Source organism: Synchiropus splendidus, chromosome 6 (genome assembly GCF_027744825.2).
Source record: "Synchiropus splendidus isolate RoL2022-P1 chromosome 6, RoL_Sspl_1.0, whole genome shotgun sequence".
NCBI lineage: Eukaryota > Metazoa > Chordata > Actinopteri > Syngnathiformes > Callionymidae > Synchiropus > Synchiropus splendidus.
In genome coordinates this window covers 18,057,106-18,080,372 of record NC_071339.1, presented here as the reverse complement: position 1 = coordinate 18,080,372, position 23,267 = coordinate 18,057,106, and the positions used below count along the sequence as shown (strand labels likewise).

Below are 23,267 nucleotides of genomic sequence, written 5' to 3'. Positions count from 1 at the left end.
ATATTAACCACTCATGGCAACATCAGGCCGACTTCCCCATAACTTCACACTGTGGATAGCATCAATGAGTGATGGTCTTTGAAGAGTCAAACTTCACTGTGCAGTTGTTTCAGCTGATGAACTCACTTGAACATGTGACCTCAGTCAGGAGAAGACGCCGATTTACTCAACAGTCAGACTGTTGGGCTCACAGACTTCCTGACGGCGCCCACCAGTTCTTTTGTCAGATGTGAAGGCCTGTAATCCTCAGTGTGACAATCTTCTGCTGAAAGATGACTGAAGATGGCAGTCAACAGCCAAGATGAGCTTCATTTTGAAGCTGCAGGAAGCTCAAGGACAGTGAGCAGGTTCTCCATGTGGCCCAGACTCTGCTTGCGTTCGTTCTCCTGGTTCGATGATGCTTTTTGTTGGGCTTTATTCCGTCATGGACTCATCCCAGTGTGGTGACGTTTGGGATTTAGACTTTTGTTTATTTTGTACGGTTCGGTGACGCATTTTGTTGACATTTTGTATTGTTGTATTAAATTATTCTACTTGACCTGTTGTCTGCCTTCTGTGACTCTTTCATTGCTGCAATTGGGTCCCTCACCATGTCTCGAACATAACACATATGAACTGAGCAGTGACCGTGTTCCAAACATTGACATCCAAAAGTCTTCAAGGAGGTCTGACACAGGCTTTGACTGATCAGGACCTGGACTGCTCCTCTCCATCCACAGAGTGATGGACTGGTGGAGCTTCTTACGCCTGGTCTCTTGTGGAAATTAGTCCTATAAACGCAGATGACAGAGCCTACGTTCTACCATACCATGGTGGGTCTCCTGGTCCACCTCTAACCAGCAGCCACCCGGTTCTCTGACACAGACCACCAAACATCTGAGCCAGTCTATGTTCAGCAGGACACAAACATCACGATCATTGGGCTGTTTTTGTCCTGATTCTGCCTCTTCCCGACCAAGGATGCTTGACCCCCGATTATCTCATCTCTTATGAGATTGTCCCATGATAGAATCCTTATGTCTGGTGTGTGTTCAGAGTGAACTTGTCCTGCTCATCGACTCTAAAAACAGTTGTGGCCGAACAATCACAAATGTTGAGCAAGTTCAATGTTTACCAACAAAAATCTTTGAGTGCGATGAGAGCCGACAGCTAAGCACCTGAATTGTGACGTGGAACATAATGGAGTGAGCATCACAGACATTATGATCAACGGCAGATGTTTTGTCTTCAAGTGTGGGGTCTCTCACGTATAAAATAAATCACTTATGATATAGATAACCCTCATGTATGGACCCCGCTTTAGATGATGGGGTTGTCAGTGACAGCTGACGCCTCAGGTGGGGGATTTGAGGTGATCCTGGTCCAATGCAATTTGATAATAAAACCAAGTGCTTCCCTGTGACTGCAGGTAGGAGACACCTTTGTATGAAGAGCAACTCCATCTCAGACATTTTGACAGTTGGAACAGGAGAGCAACTGTGTGACAAAAGGTCTCACGTGATTCAGCCGTTTCAATCAAGTCAGACGAACAGACTCCATGGAGTTCCAGTTGTTTATTTGTGTTCAGGTTGATTCAAAGCTACATCAAGCCTCATGTGTCTAAACCTCCAGACAGACCTTCACTTGACATGTTGCTCTCCTCTGTGTCTGCACGTCCAAACTCTTTTGGGGACGGTGTCTGTGGCCATGATGAACTTCTCTCAGACACATGTGGCCAGAGAACAGAAGGTCCTAGGACCCTCACCATGGCCAGAGGACACATCTGTGTACCAAGCTCCGACTCAGGAAGTCAACAGAGATGATGAGGAGCAAACAGCTGCGAGGCAGAGAGTGAGAATAAAGCTGAGCAGCTCTGTGGCTCAGTACTCCAGTCCACAGCTCCAACGCCGACACCATGACTCCCAAGTTCCTCCTGATCGCTGGTGAGTCTTCATCTCCTTCTTCCAGATCTCCAGCAGAAGTGGCTGTAGAAGTCTCCTGCTTCTTCTCTAAATCTCTGGTCTGCTGACGGGGGCCGAGGTCTGAGCCTTCAGACACACTGGAGTCTCTGTTGACGTCTCTCCTCTGTGTTTTCAGCTCTGGCAGTTGGATTCACGTTGCTTCATGGAAGTGGTGAGAAGAACGTTCATGTTTCAAATCTTCTCCTGCTGGTGAGAAACATCAACCTCTGTTTTTGTGTGTTCAGGTGCTGCGCCCCAGAGGTGAGGAGCGTCTTGGACTCACAGGTGAGTAGCTGTTGGTTCAGTTCTGATCCAGCTCCTCTGCTCTTGTCTTCTAGAGTGACAGATGAAGAACTGGCTGAGCTGGACAGGAAGGTGAGCACCAGGTCAGCTGTCATCTTTGCTTCCTGCTGCTCTCACCTCTGTTGCTCTGTCCCTGCAGTTGGAGGCAGTGACCCCAGAGCAGGCGGCCATTTTTCTCCAGAAACTGAAGGAGCACCTCATCAAACGGTTGCATGAGAGGAGGGAGAAGATGAGGGTTGCAGCGGACAAATTCATGGAACACGCGCTGGCTAAGCTGAGCCAAGAGTGAGTGAAACCAGACCTGAGATCTTTGTGGTGACCTGCTGAACCTTCCTCTCTCTATGGTGTTGCAGATCCACTCCTGAGGAGGTTGCTGCTCTGGAGAAGAGGGTGAGCTCCACACGCGTCTCATTCCATCAGAACATTCCAGTCACTGTGCTGCTTGTGTTTCTGCAGATGTCAGACTTCACTGTGGAGGGAGCGAAGGAGTCCATGGCCAAGATGAAGCTGGTGATTGAGAAGTTCAGGAGGTGACACCATGAAGCCCATGAGGAGGAGGAGACGCAGTGTTCAGTGGTTTGGTTTGTTTCTAATCTTCTATGCTTTCTTTCAGTTTCTTGAGGGAAGTGGCCTCCCTTTAACCTTCAGGGCAGATGCATATAATCTGGCCGTTGCTCCAGTGGATCTGATGGACCTGCTACCCGAAGTTGTAAAGTCTTTTTGGTGACGGTTTCCTCTGCAGCTGTTCTTCTAGATGTGAAGACCTCTCCAGTGTCTCCAGACTGAACTGTGTCTCTCCACTTTGTTCTGACTTCCTCTGATCATTAAACTCTTGAAGCATTAACTTGTCTCTCACTCCTGCATCACCTTCAGCTTCTGGAACATTCCAGAACACTCAGCTCTTGTCAGTCCTTTCCTCTGCAACAGCTGTATCTGGACCTTGTAATGTTTGAAATTGCAAATGAACATCCAGACCTTTTTGTAATGAGCGACTTGTCAGCCACGACTAGCCAGACAGTTGTTGCAGGATTCTCATTTTTCCTGCGCTGACTGTGCGATCCTTTCACACACAAAAAGGTTCGGCCATATGAAACGCAGGGCTGGCAACTCTCGTGCATCTGGCGGTTCCTCCACCCGCCGCCTGGAGAAGGATCTTAGACGTCATCACAACTCTTGTAACTTGGCAGCCCTGCTCTTGTCTTACCTCTTCGATTATGCTGGTAAACAACAGGACTCCACAAGCATTTCCTCACGAACATTTGGATGAGAAAAGCATAACATTATTGGGTTTTCATTTGAAGATATGTTACGATAACAATACATACAAACATAACCAGATCATCCTGATAACTTCAGACTTCGCTGGATAGCATCAATGAGCTCATGGCTACATTGAAGAATTCATACTTCACTACACATTTGTTTGAACTGATAACCTCACTTGAACATGTGACCTCAGACAGGAGATGACATTGAAGCATCGGGGGTTCTACACCAGAGTACTATCATAGCAGCCGAGGAGCTGTGGGGTGAGAAGTTCTCTCGCTTTGGCTGCCACATGAACTGACCAGTGACCGTGTTCGAAACATTGAGTCCAAAGTCTTCAAGGAGGTCTGAGACAAGCTTTGGCTGAACAAGACCCACACTGCCCCTCTCCTGGAAGCAAAGGGAACGTTTTGGCATTTATTCAATTCACCTCAATAATAACAATAATTTTTAATGAATGAAAGTAAATGTGACTCCAATCTGCATCAGCAAATGAGTCCCTGCCATTCTATTATTATGACCTTTATTAGGGTGTTTTTCCATTAAAAAACACATAAAACCACCATTGTCTGATGCACTTCCATGTTGCCAGGTGTGTTTTCTGTTTGTTGTGATGTTTCTGTTTTGTTAAATCGTGTGATCACGCATGGTTTCTAATAAGACAGAGGAGCTTCTCGCTCAGCAGTGAGGCAGATGTCATGATTCTGCTCTTATTTTGTCCATTGAGTCATGTTTTGTTTCTCCCGCTTTCCTGTTTGTGTGGCACACGGCTAGAGCCAATCAACCCCTGATCACCTGAGTATTAGAGCACCTGGACTCCAGCAACGTGTGCCAGATCAACTCCCATTGTTTCCCTGTGATTTCTCCTCTAGTTCCTGTGATGACGGTATCCTTTGTTCCCTGTGTTAACTCCTGGTTCTCGTGGCTCTCCTTGTTCGTTCTCTCGTTCTGTGCGCTAGCTTATTTTGATTATTCTGTCTTAAACCCTGGTGCCTGAGTTACTGTTTTGTTTCTTCCTGTTTCCGTGCGTTTCCTGATTTCTTTTGTGATTGACTCTCGGTTCATTGTGCTTTCGTCTCCTCTAGTTCCCTGTGATTTAAGTTAGTTTTCTCCCGGTTCGGTGACGCTTTCCATTGGACTCGTATTCGTGTTTTTGCACTTCGGCTAGTTCAGTTACTCCGTTTTTACATTCCGAGTTTGCTTTTTTTCTTCCGGTTCGGTGACGCTTTTCTGTTGTGATTTTGTTGTTTAATTATTAAAATATTATTTCTGACTCGCTCCTGCCTCACTGTGACATTCACCACTGCGCTTGGGTCCCGCTCCCACGTCCTTGACTGTCTGTCTGTCTGAGACGGATAAACAAATCACTTATGATATAGATAACCCTCGTGTGTGGACCCCGCTTTAGATGATGGGGTTGTCAGTGACAGCTGACCCCTCAGGTGGGGGATTTGAGGTGATCCTGGTCCAATGCAATTTGATAATAAAACCAAGTGCTTCCCTGTGACTGCAGGTAGGAGACACCTTTGTATGAAGAGCAACTCCATCTCAGACATTTTGACAGTTGGAACAGGAGAGCAACTGTGTGACAAAAGGTCTCACGTGATTCAGTCGTTTCAAACAAGTCAGACGAACAGACTCCAGTTCCAGTTGTTTATTTGTGTTCAGGTTGATTCAAAGCTACATCGAGCCTCATGTGTCTAAACCTCCAGACAGACCTTCACTTGACATGTTGCTCTCCTCTGTGTCTGCACGTCCAAACTCTTTGGGGGACGGTGTCTATGGCCGTGATGAACTTCTCTCAGACACATGTGGCCAGAGAACAGAAGGTCCTAGGACCCTCACCATGGTCAGAGGACACATCTGTGTACCAAGCTCCAACTCAGGAAGTCAACAGAGATGATGAGGAGCAAACAGCTGCGAGGCAGAGAGTGAGAATAAAGCTGAGCAGCTCTGTGGCTCAGTTCTGCAGTCCACAGCTCCAACGCCGACACCATGACTCCCAAGTTCCTCCTGATCGCTGGTGAGTCTTCATCTCATTCTTCTCCTTTAAGATCTCCAGCAGAAGTGGCTGTAGAAGTCTCCTGCTTCTTCTCTAAATCTCTGGTCTGCTGACGTGGGCCGAGGTCTGAGCCTTCAGACACACTGGAGTCTCTGTTGACGTCTCTCCTCTGTGTTTTCAGCTCTGGCAGTTGGATTCACGTTGCTTCATGGAAGTGGTGAGATGAACACTCATGTTTCAAAAACCTTCTGTTGCTGGTGAGAAACATCAACCTTTGCTTTTGTGTGTTCAGGTGCTGCGCCCCAGAGGTGAGGAGTGTCTTGGACTCACAGGTGAGTAGCTGTTGGTTCAGTTCTGATCCAGCTCCTCTGCTCTTGTCTTCTAGAGTGACAGATGAAGAACTGGCTGAGCTGGACAGGAAGGTGAGCACCAGGTCAGCTGTCATCTTTGCTTCCTGCTGCTCTCACCTCTGTTGCTCTGTCCCTGCAGTTGGAGGCAGTGACCCCTGAGCAGGCGGCCATTTTTCTCCAGAAACTGAAGGAGCACCTCATCAAACGGTTGCATGAGAGGAGGGAGAAGATGAGGGTTGCAGCGGACAAATTCATGGAACACGCGCTGGCTAAGCTGAGCCAAGAGTGAGTGAAACCAGACCTGAGATCTTTGTGGTGTCCTGCTGAACCTTCCTCTCTCTATGGTGTTGCAGATCCACTCCTGAGGAGGTTGCTGCTCTGGAGAAGAGGGTGAGCTCCACACGCGTCTCATTCCATCAGAACATTCCAGTCACTGTGCTGCTTGTGTTTCTGCAGATGTCAGACTTCACTGTGGAGGGAGCGAAGGAGTCCATGGCCAAGATGAAGTTGGTGGTTGAGAAGTTCAGGAGGTGACACCATGAAGCCTATGAGGATGAGGAGACGCAGTGTTCCTCTGTGGATCTAGCTTTGTTTCTGATCTTCTCTGCTTTCTTTCAGTTTCTTGAGGGAAGTGGCCGCCCTTTAATCTTCAGGGTAGATGCATAAAATGTGGCCGTTGCCCGAGTGGATCTGATGGACCTGCTACCCAAAGTAGTGAAGTCTTTTTGATGATGGTCTCCTCCACTGTTGTTCTTCTAGACGTGAAGACGTCTCCAGTGTCTCCAGACTGGACTGTGTCTCTCTACTTTGTTCTGACTTCCTCTGATCATTAAACTCTTGAAGCATTAACACGTCTGTGACTCTTTCATTACCTGCAGCTTCTGGAACATTCCAGAACACTCAGCTCTTGTGAGTCCTTTCCTCTGCAACAGCTGTATCTGGACCTTGTGTGGTCATGTTTCAAACTGCAAATAAATTTATTGTGACAAGTGAGCAACTTGTCCACTACGATTAGCCAGACAGACGGTTGTTGTTGCTTTTCATTTTCGATCATGCCAGTGAAGAACACGGGACGCTGCAAGCATTTCTTTCTGCACCTTTGACAAAGTGAGGTGTTACTTCATTGGGTTTTCATCATCAGAGCACAAATATTTGCTAGCCATGCAAATATCAGGCCGACAGGCTGATCACTTTACACGTAGCTGGACAGTAGCGTTGCGCTCACAGCAACACTGAAGAAGACAAACTTCTCGACACATTTGTTTGCACTCACGATCATGTGATCTCCCCTCCAAGTTCTTTTGTCAGATGTTTTTCATTCGAAACTGACTCACACGGTGGGGCCCTGGACTGTGTTCAAAAGGCTGACGACCTGGAAAGGTTAGACAGAGTTTTGAGACACTCATCGTCAACTATCTTTGGACTGAATATGAGCATTGGACCGCACACAGAGTGGACCCAGGTTCACTTGGAACACTTGACACAAAAGATCAACAGCTGCATGAGATATACAAACCTGGCCATGAAATGAGCAAGACTGGTCAGCACATCTCAATTGCCAGGTCACATCATTCAAGAACAAAACAGAACCAGGCCCCACTGTCAAATTTGAGTCTGACTGTTCCTCCTTGGCATTTTGTGGCTTGTCGTTCCAACAAATAGGAACATTCCATCGGGGTTGCTTTAAAGGTCCAGGACACATGGGAGCTTTGTTCGAGTCGTCACTGAGGCTGGCAGAAACCAAAATTAAAGACCAGAAGACAAAAAGATTTCTGTGCTTGCAAGAGCTGAGGCTGGAGGAAGAGGCGGGATGGAAAAAAACTGAGATTGTGTACAAAGTGGTCTGTTGTCGGTGGCCGGGTCAGGTTCAGGGTCCTCTGGGTTGAGTGAACAATGCAGCGAAGACTGAAGCAGCTCATCATTTTCTTGCCCGTTGGTCAGAGCTTACTCTCCTCCTTTCTATCACTTCACATGAGCACTATTATATAAACTGTAGCACCGCAGCAGCCAAGAGTGCTGAGAAAAGGAACTGAACTCAAGGTGCAAAATACACTGGGAAGAATGTAGCAGAAAGATCACTTAACAAGCCTGTGTTGGTCACACTGCCATCAGGTGGTGACTGGCAGAACACGTATTCTTTCACCTGTTCCACTTTTCAGAGAGCTGTGGACAAAGTTGGTCATTTGTGTTGTGTCTGGACCACACACTCGTCTCTGAGCCCCTAGGTCTTACAAGGTCCCGACCCCTCTTTATAACCACTGTGTCTGCCCTCTCTGCTGACCCCCTCCCCTCTGCCTTTTGTGGGTCACTTATCTCATCGGGTTCATGAGTCACATGACTGCCTTGGTGGGTTTGGAAAAGACAACATTCCTTAATTAGTTGGTGCCAGACTCTACAGACCTGGAGGTCCTCCCATCAACTCCTCCAATCCTCTGTCTGTCTGGTCATGTCAGTGGAACACCTGAGACTCCCATAATAAAGTTTGTCGGAATCCAGTCGGGGATGTCAGGGATCGTCACGGCTGCCAGAGATGACTGCTCTCGCTGGACCCTATTAACAGGGAAGCCTTAAGTGGGGATGTAAGGCTGGTCGTAATGTTACGGAACGCTGATCGGATGGATTCTGATTTCCACATTGGTTCTATGTCAAACCCAGAGAGCAGTTCTCAGTCGAGACTGAAGAAGGGGAAGAGAGCGGTTGGTTTGTAGCACTTTATTAAGAACACACTCGTGGCAGAAAAAGCCCCCAACTTTATTGCAAAAACACTCCGGGCGGACCGAAATAAAGTCTGTGGTGACATACAAAAGAAAGCAGGTGTGTGTATGTGTGTGAGTTAGGGAAGTTAGTGTTAGTCCACGCCCCCCAACAGAGTGTCCTTGTCCACGCCCCCTCGCCACATCGAAAAACAATCGACTTCCTACTCACGCACACCAGAGCTACAAAAACACACCATCAACTATTTGGTGAAAAAAAACAGCAGTTTAGCTTCATTAAAAACAGTAGTGTGATTTTCCAAAGGGGTCAGCGGACAGTGGCACCAGCAGGAGGGCAGCACACACGCGCGCGCACACACACACACACACAGCTTTTGTGCTTCATCATTCAAATTTCTTAAAAAGATGAAAAAATAAAACTCCGTCTCTAATTTGAAAAGAAAGCATGAAGAGAAAACAGAAACAGATCTCACTCGTCCACCGGATGACGAAGTGACAAGAGAAAGTCTTAGGCCGCTGTGGTGGTGGGCTCCATCCCGCTCTTCAACTGTAAAACCCGCCCGCAAGTCCCCAGACCAGAGTCCCTGTTGTAGTTTTTTTACTTTAGCACCGTCGTCCTCAATGTCCTCAACTGTTCCTCCCTTTCCGCCCAGCAGAGGGCGGTACCAGTCTTAGGGGGGCACATAAGGCGGTGGGGATCTGTATGGGGTCATGTTCTTAGGCCGCGACCCCTTGCCCTCCATGGGTGTGGAGAATGGGGGTGGTGGCTGGTATGGAGGAGCGTTTGGGTCCTCATCCCGCAGAGCTGTGTACTCTCCCAGCATTTCCTGGTTAAGAGGCTGGGTTTCCGGCGTGGCCATGTTGGGGTACTCAGGAGGAGGAAGTGGGGGCTTCTCCTCCTGAAGGATCAGCGGCATGCTGGAGGACGGCGGCGGCTTTGAGTCGTCCAGCTCATCTGCAAAGATGATGGGAACTCCTTTCTTGATGAAGGTGGCCTGGTCCTCAATGGTCAGCTTCCCTTTCCTCTTCTTCCTGTAGCAGATCATCGCAATGATACCCGCAATCAGCAAGATGGCCGCCACCACGACCGCAGGGATCACGGTGTGCAGGTACACGTCGTCGTTACTCTGGCGCCCCGTGCCCAAAGCAGGAGTGACCGCTGCCGGCTGTGAGATGTCGACTTCTGCGGGTGGGATGAAGGAGTACATCCTGCAGCTGGCACGACCTTTCACCTTCACATCCAGGGGTCTGAACTCAGGCTCCATCGAGTGCCTGAAGGACCGGGATGGATTCCCGTCAGCATCTGCAAGCATCCGGCTCATGGTGACGATCTGCTCCCGAGGACACGGGTGGTGCGGCAAGCTCGTGTTGGTCCACTCAACCACGATGGAACCTTTGCTGATGTTTCTCAGACTGACGCTGCTACAGTTTCGGTCACCCAGAGCGTACGCCAGCCGCTTCACCAGCTGAATCTTCTTGTGAATGTCGTTGGTGACCGAACGTGGCTCTCCGTCAAAGCGGGCCCTTAAGAGCACAGGGCTTTTGTCATTGGTCGGCCAGCGACTCACTCTCACCTCGAAAGCATCTATGGCATTCAGACCGCCTTTGTCCATGGCCTGCATGAAGTACTCGTGCTTCCCCACATGGTGGACGTCGGGGAGTCCATACAGAAGCTGGCTGGTGGTGTTGAATTGGATCCAAGAAGAGTCGCCCACAACCTCCTTGTGGTTTTGCCTCAAAGTGAGACGCAGTTTGTCAGTAGTTCCATCCTCTTTATCAAAGAAAGTGTCAGAGGGGATCTTCACCTCGAAGTAGGTTCCGACCAGAGCATTAACCTGGTCGATGGGGTTGTTCAAAACTGGGCTCTCGTTGTACGGGTCCAACACAACGTCAGGTGGAGGTGTGGTCGCTCTGGGTGGTTTAGTTGTGGAGATTTTGGGCTCTCTAGTTAGGGGTGTTGTTTTCGGCTTCTTGGGTCTCTTGGTGGGTTTTCTAGTGGGTGTTGGAGGGGTAGCAGTTGCCTCCACATATATGGGTCTGGTCAGGCTAGGCTGGATAGGCACAGTGCTGGTAGACTCTATCACCCTGCTAGGTGGAGGAGGTCCCAAAGTTGGCGTGTGGGCAAACGAATCACGAAACCTGATGGTGGGCTTGCCAGGGAGGGGCACAGGTCCGCGCACCGGGGGGGCAGCACTTTCAGTTGGCGCTGCAATAGAAGGAGAGGAGAGCGTTGGGATGATCCTCACTGGAGGCTCCACGATGGTGGTTGGAGGTAGGACAGCCAGCACTGGGGTGGGTGTATTGTTGAGCTGGCGCCGGACTCTCTTTGGAACGTGGGGTTTCTTGTTGGCAATGTGCCAGCCCACCACAGGGAATCCCAGCCTGGCTGACATGGTGCCTTCTTTGGCAGGGCCCTGCACATTGTTGATGTTGGGCACCGAGGTTTGGTCCAGTGAGCAGCCCAGTTTCCAGGAGAGCAGAGCACCGTTCTCCACCACCTGAGGGAGGCAGAGAGTCAGTTAAAAGTGCAAACAAATTCAAGACCCTATTGGATTAGTTTTTAACACCTGATGTGGGCATCTGAAACGGTTCTGTGTGTCCACTTTCATTTTATGTGTGACACTGTTCTGGACACTCAAGAAGATCAGTAAATGATTTTCTGTGTCGACAGAGATTCAGCAAGCATATAATCCTCAGCCAGCTTTAGATCTGGTGTAACTCGCTCAACTGCTCTCTGACACTGTGGTCTCCAACTAAGTTGCGGCAACCCGGCTGCTGTTCACGGGGGCCGCAAATACCGACACTTGAGAGCGGTGCCTCTCACCTTCTTGGCATTGCCGGGTCCGGCCATGAATGCGGACATGTCGAACAGCCGGTTGTTGACCACTGGGAGCATCTTCATGTCTTGGACGTCCACCCCGGAGAAGCCCCTCATGCGCCACAGCAGGTCCACACGCTGCTGGGAACTCATCTTGGTTAAGTCTGCGTCCAAGATCACGGTCAGCAACGTCACCGGCTCCTCGTTCGCACACGTGAACGCCGCGACATCTGCAGGCACTCGGCCCGACGGGAGCTGAGAAGAATCCATGTCCAGGTGATCTTCAGGGTGGACCTCAATGGAGAAGACGTCTGAAAAGGTTGTGCTGCTGTTGGTCACAGAAGCTGCAATGTAGTGAACGCCCTTGTCCTCCTCCAGGGGGAGACCCCGCAGGGTCCTGCTCCCTGTGTCCCAATGCAACCAACCAGGCAGTTCGTCCCGGCCCATCTCGGAGATCTGCAAAACAAAGAGGCCAAGATGAGTGGTGTGAGAAAGTTTACTTAAGGTGATAGTGGTAGTACTAGGAGGAGGAGGAGGGGGTACAGGTAAAGGTGAGAGGAGAAGAAGAGACGTTGAGAACTAGGGGAGGAAAAACAGATCAGAAAAGGAAGAGGAAGGAGTGACAAACAGCAGCACTGAGGGGTCGTGAGGGTGAATGTTCACAACGCTCAATAGAAGAGAATCTGTGGCCGCAACTTTCCACTGGAAAGTGTGACGAGTGTGTGTGTGTGTGTGTGTGTCAGAAAGAGACTGGTGAGCAGAAGTTTCAACATCAACAGTTCTCTTTCCGTCTCAGTTTGATTAGTTCAGTCCAGCAATCTATTTAGATTCAAATGTGTGGGTGTGGCCACATGAATACCTGTGTGGGCGGGGCCTGCAGACGGGTGACAGAGGCACAGTGTGCAAAGAACACTGCCGCACATCTGAAAAGCCTGTTTCAGTGGAAAAGAATCAGCTGTCAACCGCTCAGTCGGGTCGCACACACAGAACAGAACTCTCTCAGACCAGCACCTCTGACCTTTAGCAGCTCTAAAAATACTTCACCACCAAACATGGCTGACGTGAGTGACGCTGGACAGGACAGAAGCCAGCAGTTGCCAGAAGGACACGGCGGGTCGACACATTCATGTTCACCGTCAGTGACTCTGAGTCACGGCGGTTCCCCCAGCAGCCGTGGCGGATCAGAACATTCTCAATGAATGTGAAGTGAAGAATGTGAAACACAGCTGACTCTTTAATTACATAGCAACATGGCCACCGCTGCCGCCACCACGGTGCCAGGAAAGTGATGACTCATTCTGGAGCTGCTGTTTATCTGCTGCTGCTGCTTTTAACTGCAGTTTCCACCGAACACACCAGTCTCCAGAGAGGAGGGGGCACCGTAGCACACCCCAGGAAATAGACTGCTACACGCTGCAGCAGTCAAAACCACCACACAAACTCTCACCACTCTGAAGGAGCAGGAAGAGACGAAAGCAGCTCTGAGTCGGCTTCACTTCCATAATACACTCACCTTCAGAACCTGTGAAACCAAACCACCTACGTCACCAAAATGTGTCACTCGCACACCCGTCACCACAGCAACTCTCTTTCACTCACACACCCGTCACCATGACATTGCCCATGTAGGACTGGGGGAGGAACTGGGGAAGAAATAAAAGAATGATGGGATGTGTCGTGGAAGAGGATGACAAAAGCAGGAAAGATAGTGAGGAGAACAGGGAGGTGAAGGCACATAGATCAGACTCACCATGAGGACGTCTCCCACTCCAACATCTCTAAGTCTGTTAGGCACCTCCATCTGGAAGATTCGGCCCACCACAGCGGACGAGTCCGAGAAGGATGGATGCCCAGCATCCAAATTCTGCTGAGTCACCGCCGCATCCTGCTTGGCTTGCAGATCTTCTGTCACTTCCTGGAAGTTGGTGAGGAAGGAGGAAGTCATGGAAGCTTCCAGCACATCCACCTCCACATCTGCAGTGGTGGGGGGGCACCAATAGAGTCCGGCCAGCAGGAAGGCCAGCAGAAGCCCACAAGTCCTAGGGGGTCTGAGGTTCGGCCCACAGTGGGCACCCCAACTCCCCTCACTACGCATTCCTGTGCGATCCGCTAGCGCAGGGCGAACAATAGCGAGCACCTACAAAGGGGGGAGGTACACCCCCAACAGTAAATCCTTCCTTTCAAATCTTCCACTCTCTCTCCCCCCACTTCTGCCTGGCGCCGGCCCACAGCCCTCCACCGCCTCCTCCTTTGTCCTGGTGAGGTTCGTCTGCCTCCCTGAATCTTTGTGTCCCCACAGAGGGCCTGCAGAACCTTTGTGTCCAGACCTGTGGAGGGAGGGGGAGAGGTTAGCACTTTCTAAAGCAGCTCTGAAGGTCACGACCTCAAAGAGACCATACTGAACTTCAGATGGAGATGAAACGAACACGCAGAAACAGAATCAGGTGACGGAGGGTGGATGTGTGTTGAGTCTTTCGTGAGACAAGGTGTATGTCGCTGTGTGTGAGGGGGGAAGGGTCAGTGGGGGGCAGCCCTCCTGTGTGAATACATCAGTGAAAGGAGGGAAGAAAGCACCAGTGCGCCCCCAGTGAAAGTGCATCAGCAGGAAACGTCCATGAATACCTTCTTCTCTTGACTCCACCCAGTAATAATGGGTGAGAAAGAAAGGACGTGAGAGTAGTGATGGAGCAAGGGAGGTCAGAAGGTGAGTAAGAACACCTCATCGTGGTGTGCTGGTGGGAACGGTTCCACCCCCACCCCTCCCTCAGCCTCCTGTCACACCCTCAGCATAGCAGTCTCCGACCTGTTCGCCCCAAAACGGGATGTTTTTCTGGTTCACGAATTCCAGCTGTTAGTCACACAGCCTTCCCAGGCCGACACAGGAGCATCGGTCTCAGCAGGAGTCCACAGTCTCCTAAGGAGGTTCTGAACCAACCGGAGGCAGTTCTCACTCAAGTGTTTGTTCTGGACTCATTTGAAGAGATTGTTCCTGTAACCTCAGAAGGGATGCTTGACTCCTAAATATTGTTGGGAGCCAAGAGAGTGGAGCAACAACACACAACAACATCACCAGGGTCACAGATGTTACCAGTCAAGTGCATAGAGAAGGTGCAGCACCACTGTATTTTCAGGTGCGGGTATTTGTAGAGTTCAAGATCAACATGCCCCCTGGTGGTGCCGCACCCCAACAAGAAACAGATCAACTTCCTCCACACATGGTGATGGTGGGACGTCTTCCTCACCCTGACCTTCTGCATAGATAACCGCCTGTCACAGAACCTCCAACAGGGCTAGGATCAGACGGTTCTGGAGAGATTCCTGACATTCCAGGGTGCTCAGCTCACAGGTAGAAACACCTGGTTAGATTCAGGAGTCCAGCCGAAGCCGAAGTTCTTGTGGTGAAAACTGTCGGAATATTAGTTCCAGAAGAACAGGAGAAGCTCCTGGAGACCTCTTCTGGCCCTGCCTCTGTTGACCGCGCATTTTCTCGAGTGCAAAACCAGCGCCATCAAACAAACGGTATCTCCATGGAAACCGACAAGCTGCTGCAGAGAAATAAATTCCTGCACCAACCAGAGACTAGTTCAGACTTGTGTGTGAGTATATCAGATAGCGGGAGGCAGGGACGGAGTAGAGCAACTTAAAAGGATGGGAACGCAGACCTGGGAGAGGGGTGATGACTGTGGGGGAGAATTGGGGGATATCTTAAGGGAGAAGTGCGAGGCTACTATTTTGTTGTCTGGAAACTCAGCTGAGAAGAGGAGCTGTGCGCTCAGACTGGCTACCAGGATGTTCATAGCTTCGCATTCCGACCACTTGGGATCCAACACACAACGCATGTTGGGACTCCAACATCAGGCCGCTGTTTGTCTGTTTTTAAATGTCCTTTTATTGTTGCTTCACTCCAAACAGTTGGGTGTGACTCACCAAGGCGGAACCAGACTTCCAGGAAGCAACTCAATTCTCATGGCAAACTTGGACTCCGTCACTGTCTTGACAGGGCGACAAGACTCATTTGAGAAGCCCACTCATGTTAACTACTGAAACTAAAGGTCATATAAAAGTGAAACCTCACATCTGGACCATGGCCTCGATTTCAGAATAAGATCTGTTGAGCTCATGTCCACCGTCTAAAACGATCTGTCACAGATGAAAACACAAGAGAAAATTGAGGACGAAAATGTATATTTTCAACGCTGACGTTTTTAATGCCCCTGCGTTTTTAATTCCCACAGAGACATAGAACCTTGAAGACCACAGAGCCACAACTGCCTCGCTGCAGCACCCAGAGGAACTTATCGGGTCAGATAAACATGAAAGATCTGTCAAGACGGTCAGACATTAATGTCGATAACATTCCACATTGGTGTGGAATGTGGAAAAAAAAAGCCATATCAAAGCGTCCTGAAAACATCTTTCTCCAGCAGATATTAAAAGAAACTCACTACTGTGCTCAATGAGGCAGTCAAGATCATTTAAAAAGCTCCTGAACCCAAACCCACTCAACAAACCTGATGTTGTGGCTTTCAACAGCATCATGTGACTTCCTGCCTCCTCTGAATCTACAAACCAAGTGTGTGTGTGCGTTTAAGTGAAATCTATCTTAGTGAGGTCCAAATAGGGGGAAAAAAGAACCCCTTGTAAGGCCCTTAGGCATTTGTGGAACCCTTTTGCTGGACCCCACAAGGTTAAGCCTCAATTTGAGAATGACTTCTTCAAAAGTACCAAGTCACTATAATTGGGGTTAATTTTAGTTAAGAGTCCTGGTTAAGCCATGTGTTTAGGATGGTTAGGTTTAGGGTGAGAGGCTGGGGAAAGCATTGTGGCCAAGAGCGGACCCCACAAAGCTTGTGTGAGATAACCTGATGGTGTGTGTGTGTGTGTGTTGACTCAGCTTGGCTTTCCGGCAGCAGACAAACACAACCAAAGAGGAAATGAATACTGAGGTGGCGACACGTTACATTTGACAGTCAAACACGAGCGTGTGTCTCATTGTCTGACATCTGCTCCTTGTGTGACAGCCATCATTTTGCTCTAATGTATTTTCTGGACGTCTCGTTGACCTCTGACATGAGAATCTTATCACCCAAGGTGGAGATCCGAGTGGCTCTCAGCATCACCGTGGCCCTGCTCACTCAAGATCCTCCAGCCTCACACATGAGCACGTCATGACATCTCCACCACAAACACACTTTCACTGTACTTCAGCATCTCAACTCTGGTTCTACATATTCTGGTTCGACCCAGCTGCACAACATGAGCTCCAGCAACAAAGTCCGCCAAGAACTTTGGCACATTATCAGGACGAGAAGACTCTTCCAGAAACAGCTATTGGACCTTGTATACACACTCTGAACCACTCTTGTATAGAGAGTTAGAATACGGTGTAGTTTCAACAAACAACTGTGAACAAACAACCTCCAGAAGTGGTCCAGGTCCTGATAACCTCCCCGTGCCGATGTGGACACCAGATGTGTCCAGATGCTGCAGCAATGACATTCATCCATTCATGGAAAGACACCACCAGCCTGCTGCTCCAAACCCGATCTTTCTGCACCACGGAACGTGAGTTTAACCTGCAACCTTTCCACACCCATCCACGTCTGGTGACCATCTATAAAAGTGGGAATCACTGGCTGGATGAGACTTGTGTGTCAGAACATTTTGGGAGCCCACCACAGACACGTTATTTTGGGTGTCAGCTGAAGCTGCTCTCACCCTGCGACAGTTACATCTGCGGGCAGCTGGAGATTCTTCTGTCACCATTTGAGAACCAGAACACCCACCAGGAGCAGGATCCAGGTCAGATCCAGCATCTGTCCGGGTCCATCATCTGAGTCGCACAGTCGTGGAACCCCAAAGAAGTTTTGGCCCCAGAGAGTCAAGGTGTTTTCTGCTTGAGGTCATCAAAGTGTGGGCCACCAGACCAGACTTCGAAACTCATCCCGGGACGGTCAGCAAAACGTTTCCATGGGAACGCGGACGTGAAAGGAATCACGACGACGGACTGAGTCGCGTTGGCCGATGACGTTATCGAGTTTATTTATCATCACCAGGTGCGAGTGTGACGTCACGGTGGTGGACAGTAGCCGACATGTTTGTACTTCTCTGACCCTGAACGGTACCAAAATAAACCCAGCTCATCTCCGCTTGTGCTGAAATACGGCGCGGTCGTAAACAGGCCCTAAACCCGGCGCCTCTGGCCCGCTGCACCTGTTCAGGCCTCGGAACCCGGTTCAGCTGTTCAGAACCGGACCACCGAAGTGTACGGAGGGGCGGAAGGGGAGCCAGGATTCGTGGGGAGGAGCCGGACCAGGAGGTTCGGAGCACGGACTGAATGCAGGAAAACCTCCACGCACACCACATTTCGCCCGAAACAAACTTCAACAGAACCAACACACAGCTGCTACTCACCGTCTTGGAACCCTCCTCCGGGCCGAAGCTGCTCGCCTCCTCCGGCAGCTCTCTAGCTGGAAACCCTCCGGACCGCAGCGGTTCCGAGTCAGCCGCAATTGAAATCCCGAGCACCCGTGAAATGCTGATTTCGACGAGACAGGACGAGTGAAGAAGCCTCCGCGGCCGGACACGAATACGGTGAGTCCCGGCGGAGCGAGTCGGCGCTCCGCTGCTGAACAGATCCGAGGGAGTCGACGTCCTCCGCGGTTAATGTCCGCGACCGAGTCGAAGGATGAATATCCACCCGGAGGAGGAGGAGGAAGGGGAGGGAAGGAGATCTCTCCTCCCCCAAATTGCCCCCCTCCCCCAGGTCCACGCTGCAGCTCTTCACCCACAAAAGAGGACTCACGTGATTCAGAAAAGACCCAGAAGGTTTGTTTTTCTTTCAATTTCTCAACCTCTCACATTCGAAACCTTTCACTCACACACACATTGAGTTGCATCATAGTGTTGATGGTGACCACGACCTGCTGGTCCCGATCGTGGTCCCACTGCAGACAGGTGAAAACTGGTCCCCTCCCTCACTGGAGCTGGACTTGTCTGATAACAGAGTGATTAATCATGTATTGATCATCGATGTGCTGGTGAGGGGTACTTCAGCAGAGCCCACGGTTCTGTGTCCTGGGGCATGAGAGGGAGAGAGTTCAGAAACTGGGCTCTTTCACTTGATGTCTATGTCCACAACAGGAGGGTCACAGGTTCGAGTCTAGCTTGAGCGAACTGTTGGTGTGAGTCTCTCGTCTATGATCGCTCTGCGCTTGCGCCCTCTTGGAACTCTGGCTTCCTCCCTCAGACCAACATCAGAGGTCAACTGCAGACTTGTCTGAGTGTGTGAGTCCGGCTCACTGGGAGAGACTCCAGTTCCTAGTCCCTGGAATAAATGGAAGAAAATGAATGAAGTAAATCCACTCATAAACACGGCCTGTGTTAGATGACAGCAGCTGTGATTCAAGATCCATGATGTCATGGTTCTCCTCTGACTCTCCCTCCATGTGTCCCCTGCAGGACATTCCCAGACCACCTGTCCCCCACGCCTCCCCTGTTGTAACATTCCTGGTGCATGGGCGCCCGGGGGGCTGATGGGAGATAGGATCACCCTCTCTGGAACAATGGGCCAGCGAGACTTCACTTGTTCCTCGCTGATGGAATAACTTAGAGGTCTGATGTGGGTGCTCCAGGCCACTGAGGGGCACAGGGGGGTCAGGACCCAAACATTCCCAGAATGTTTCTCAGATCGGGATCTGAGACTAAAACGTGGTTTTCACTTTCAGAGAGTGACAGAGAGCAGAGGGTGGAAATATCTGAACTCGTTCCGTTCAAACGTGTTCTGTGGTCCAATTGGACTGGGGTAAATGCGAGACACAGGACTAACTCACAACCAACGCTGGGACACACACATCTTCGAGTATTGAGGGTTTCAGCTACGGTGAAGAGTTGCTGCTTAGCAGAGCTGCTGATCTCATTAGTCTGTATCCATCACAGAGAAGTGTGACGTCACAACAAACACACTCACAATCAGAGTGAGTTTGAATGAACATGATTACTCATAATACTTATGTTCTTTCATAAGACCAGGAGAGTCTGGTGAGCAGAGCAAACACCAGGCCTGGTCCAGTAGAACCTTGTCCATGGAACCTCTCATCTTTGAACAGTTCCCATCACAACAACCCCCAACTGCACCTCTCTTCATCCTCCTCTCCACTTGTTTCCTCCTTCATCCATGACTCTCACTGGATTTCTTCTACTTCTCCATCGCCAACATTCTTGGTCCAACACTGTCTCCCCTCTCCATGTGACCAAACCATCTGGCCTCTCTAACTTTGTCTCCAATCCTCGCCTTCTGATATACTCATCCTTTCTAGTCTCTGACAACATCAGTATCTGACTCCTCTGACTCCTGAGTCTCTGGCCATACATCATGGCAGTGATGCTGCTGCTCTGTCGTGTCCACTCACTGCTTCACCTCCTTGATCTCCATCCATCACTCTGTCAGATTGACACCAAATACTAGTACTGTTTCCTCCACTTCTGCTCTCCATCTTCACTCTTCCTTTCCAACTCACTGTATGAGTGTATTCTGTCTTTCATTCCACTTCCCTCTTTATTCTTACTTTTGCTCACCTTAAATCAAATGTCTCATGTGCCACACATGACCCCCTCATTGCACCTAAGCTGTTCTGCCATATATGCCAGACATCATAGGCTTCAACCCCTCAGCACCACTTTGGCTGTGTTTTGATGGTGGGACGATGTGTGTATATAATGCGCCTCTTTAACGCCACTGCTACCCCACACCTACACGTCAGCTCTCCTAATCTCATTTTCTATGCTTCCTCATTTTTTTCCTGAGACTCTCCTGAACCTCAACATTCCACCACCGAGTCACCTTCACTTCCCCCCCACACTTCACCTCTCAAGTCGCCTCATTCCTCAGGTCAGCGGCCCATGTTCCCGGGCAACACTGTCTACTGGCACCAGCTTCGTTCCCGGTGCACATTTGCTTCGTCAGTGAAATAAGAAAGCAGAACCCTGATGCCTGTCTGGCTGAAGACAGGAAGTGATATCACATTCAACAGCAGCTCCTTCTCTGGATTTGCACTCCTAAAACCCAGCAGGACGATTCTGCGTTTACATGTCTGCAGTGGAGATGGAAATGACTCCCAGGCAGTGGTCCTCATGTCACTGCAGCCCCCCACCGTGACCCCCCATCTGTCACCCTCAACTATGAGCTCTTTCACTCAGTTGGAGAGAGGGTCTGACACCCCCCACCATCAGGCCTCACCCGCAAGAGCCCTGGTAAAAATATCCTTCAGCTCTGTGTGTGTGTGTGTGTGCGTGCATGCGTGAATACATGCATGTTATTCTCAGCTGTCACGGTACACAATAATGTTTATGGTGGCCGATCATAATGTTTTGCTCAGTGTGGTCAAACAAGTAGAAGTGAGGGACGGAGGACGTTAACAAGCCAAGAGCTCCTGCAAACATTCCACTCGTTCCTGCAAATGTTGACCCAACGCACACAGTTGTCGATCTCTGGGAGAGCGTCGGTTCAGTCCTGGAGCTGAATCACTGCAGTGTTTTGCTCGAGGGCACAGCGGTGAGGATCAAACCTGCAGCTTACAAGACATCCACTGTTTGTCAGAGACACCTTCTCTTTCAAGGAGCTATGTGCCACACAAACACACACACGTAACAAATATTTTCAAGAAATTTGCTAAACAGAAGGAGCGGGGACTTGGAGGGAGGGAGAGTCAGTCGGGAGGTGGGGGCGAATAAGAATGGAGAGTGATGGAGGGAAGTGAACACAAAAGATGGAGGAAATGAAAGGAAGGATGAAGAAGAGCTTAGCGATTAGCATTAGCTGTGAGTGAGTGTGTGTTGTCTTCTGGAAGGTGACACCAGGACTGACAACGTCAGGGTGGTCCTGCGTGTCTGTGTCAGTTTGTGTTTTGTCAACCATAAGTGACTATTCTAATAATAGTCAGTCACATGACCTGGTTGATTGACAGTCACCAGCTGATGATGCTTTAGTTACAGACGTGAGGTAAGAAAGTGAAAATGCACAAGGATAGGCGGGGGGTGGGAGGGGGTACACTGATTAGCAGGAGAACTGTGGCATTAATCCTACTGTGTGTGTGTGTGTGTGTGCGTATGTTGGAGTGTGTGTCTGTAAGATAGTCTGCACGTGTTCTGGAATGTGTGAGGGTTCCTGTATGTGTCTCTGTGTGTGGATGTGTCTTTGGGTGTGTGTGTGTCTGCGTGTATGTGTGTACCTGGTTTATCTACACTTGTGAGGACCAATTTTTGGGCGGTTAAAATGTCAAAATAACTGGGTCATTATGATTATGTTTCAGTTTGGTTCAGACCCCTGGTAAAGGTTAGCCATTTGTTTTGGATGGTGAGGTTTAGGGTGAGAAATGACTGGTCCCCACAAAGATGTGTCAAGGAGAGACATTCATTTCAGAGCTTGGTTCTTTCTTCCTGATGCCCCACCTGGTTGACCTGACAAGACCCTGAACCTGCTTTAGCTTGGATCTATGCTCGGTTGACTGGACCCTGCTGGAGACCAACACTCAGTCAACAAGACCACGAGTCTAGACTTCAATCGAGGCCTTGTTTCCTGTTAGGAGAATCGGGTCTTGTGATGAAGGCTCTGTATGTCAAAAACAAGATGGTGACCTGGTCTGTTCAGACTTCTGTCGGAGGTCGAAGACTTTTGTGTTCAGAACGTAAGATCCCTCCAGAGTCAACCTGATCTGCCTCCTGCTTTGTTATATTTGTTTAGGCACAAGTTGGCTTCAGAGCCCCACTTTGGATGGGAGAACAACCACTGAAGAGGATTCTTAAACACCAACATTTCCCCGCTGTAACATCCTTGACGGTGTCTGCGAGTCAGACAGACGATCCTGACAGTCCAGATTCAGAGTGAAATTCCAGGGACAGATACAAATGTTTGTGAAGACCAGGACTTGACACCCTGTGGTAGTCTGCCCAGCATGGTCCAAGGCCTACTGCATACTGGTGGGGCTTCTAAGTTTTTGAGCACACCAGTGCTCCATTGACTGTCCCTTCACCTGTCCCTCAGCTGTCTCTCCCTGAGTTCATAATGAAACCAGATCTCCTGAGGTACTAGTGTCCCCCGACGCCGCCTCGCATGATGCTCTACTGTGGGGTCAGAGACAGTAATCTGAGTCAATCCAGGCAGGAGGACTTTCCTAATCCAGAAAGGGGGCACTGTCGTGCCGAGAGTCCTGTTACCTGTGGTTCTGTTGGCCAGTTTGTCTCTAGTCCAGGTCCAGACTTCAAGGGAGGAGAGGAAGAGTCAGCAATGAGGCGGAAGACTCCAGAAAGTGGAGATCAAAGGCCAGATTACATGGAGTGTGTGAACAACCTCTGAAGACTTGTTCCTGTCCGGTCCAATGGTCTGAGCAGCTGTCTGGGACAAAAGAGCACCTGACTCGTTTTGCCGAGTGCAATCACTGACCCAAGACCCCCAGGTCACATGGTCGCCCTCCTGAACCCGGATCCACCGCTGCCCCCCGAGGTTGTTTGAAGTCCTGCATGTTTGAGCCTGAGCATCCATGTGTTCAAGATAGAACTAGGAACATCTATAGACAAGACCAAGACATGATCGCTCACCTTGACCAGACGTGTCTTTGTGTGTGTGTGTGTGTGTCTGGGTCTTTGTCTGTGTGTGTCTGTGCACTTGTCTTTAAGATTGTGTTTCAGTGTGTGCATACGCCAGTGTGTCTCTTCATGCATTGTGTTACATGTGTTCGTGCCTTTTTGTGTGTTTGCATGTGTGTGTTTGTGTCGGTAGGGGTCAGCTTCTAGTGCAGAATAGCTGGTGTTCTTCTCGCACCTGTTCATGGAGACTCAGTTCCTCCTCTGAGTTAACCATCACACGAGTGGCTGTTC

The 23,267-nt window shown here is 49.8% G+C and overlaps 1 protein-coding gene across 1 annotated transcript; it reads right to left on the bottom strand.

Moving 5' to 3' along the window:
- Positions 1-8,558: 8,558 nt before the first annotated feature.
- Positions 8,559-18,103, bottom strand: dag1 (dystroglycan 1). The gene is made up of 4 exons (XM_053867131.1): positions 17,808-18,103; positions 13,144-13,720; positions 11,400-11,849; positions 8,559-11,073 (listed from the first exon to the last, which is right to left on the bottom strand). The coding sequence occupies exons 2-4, from the start codon at positions 13,486-13,488 to the stop codon at positions 9,247-9,249; spliced, it is 2,622 nt and encodes an 873-aa protein (XP_053723106.1). The 5' UTR covers positions 13,489-13,720; positions 17,808-18,103; the 3' UTR covers positions 8,559-9,246.
- Positions 18,104-23,267: the final 5,164 nt, after the last annotated feature.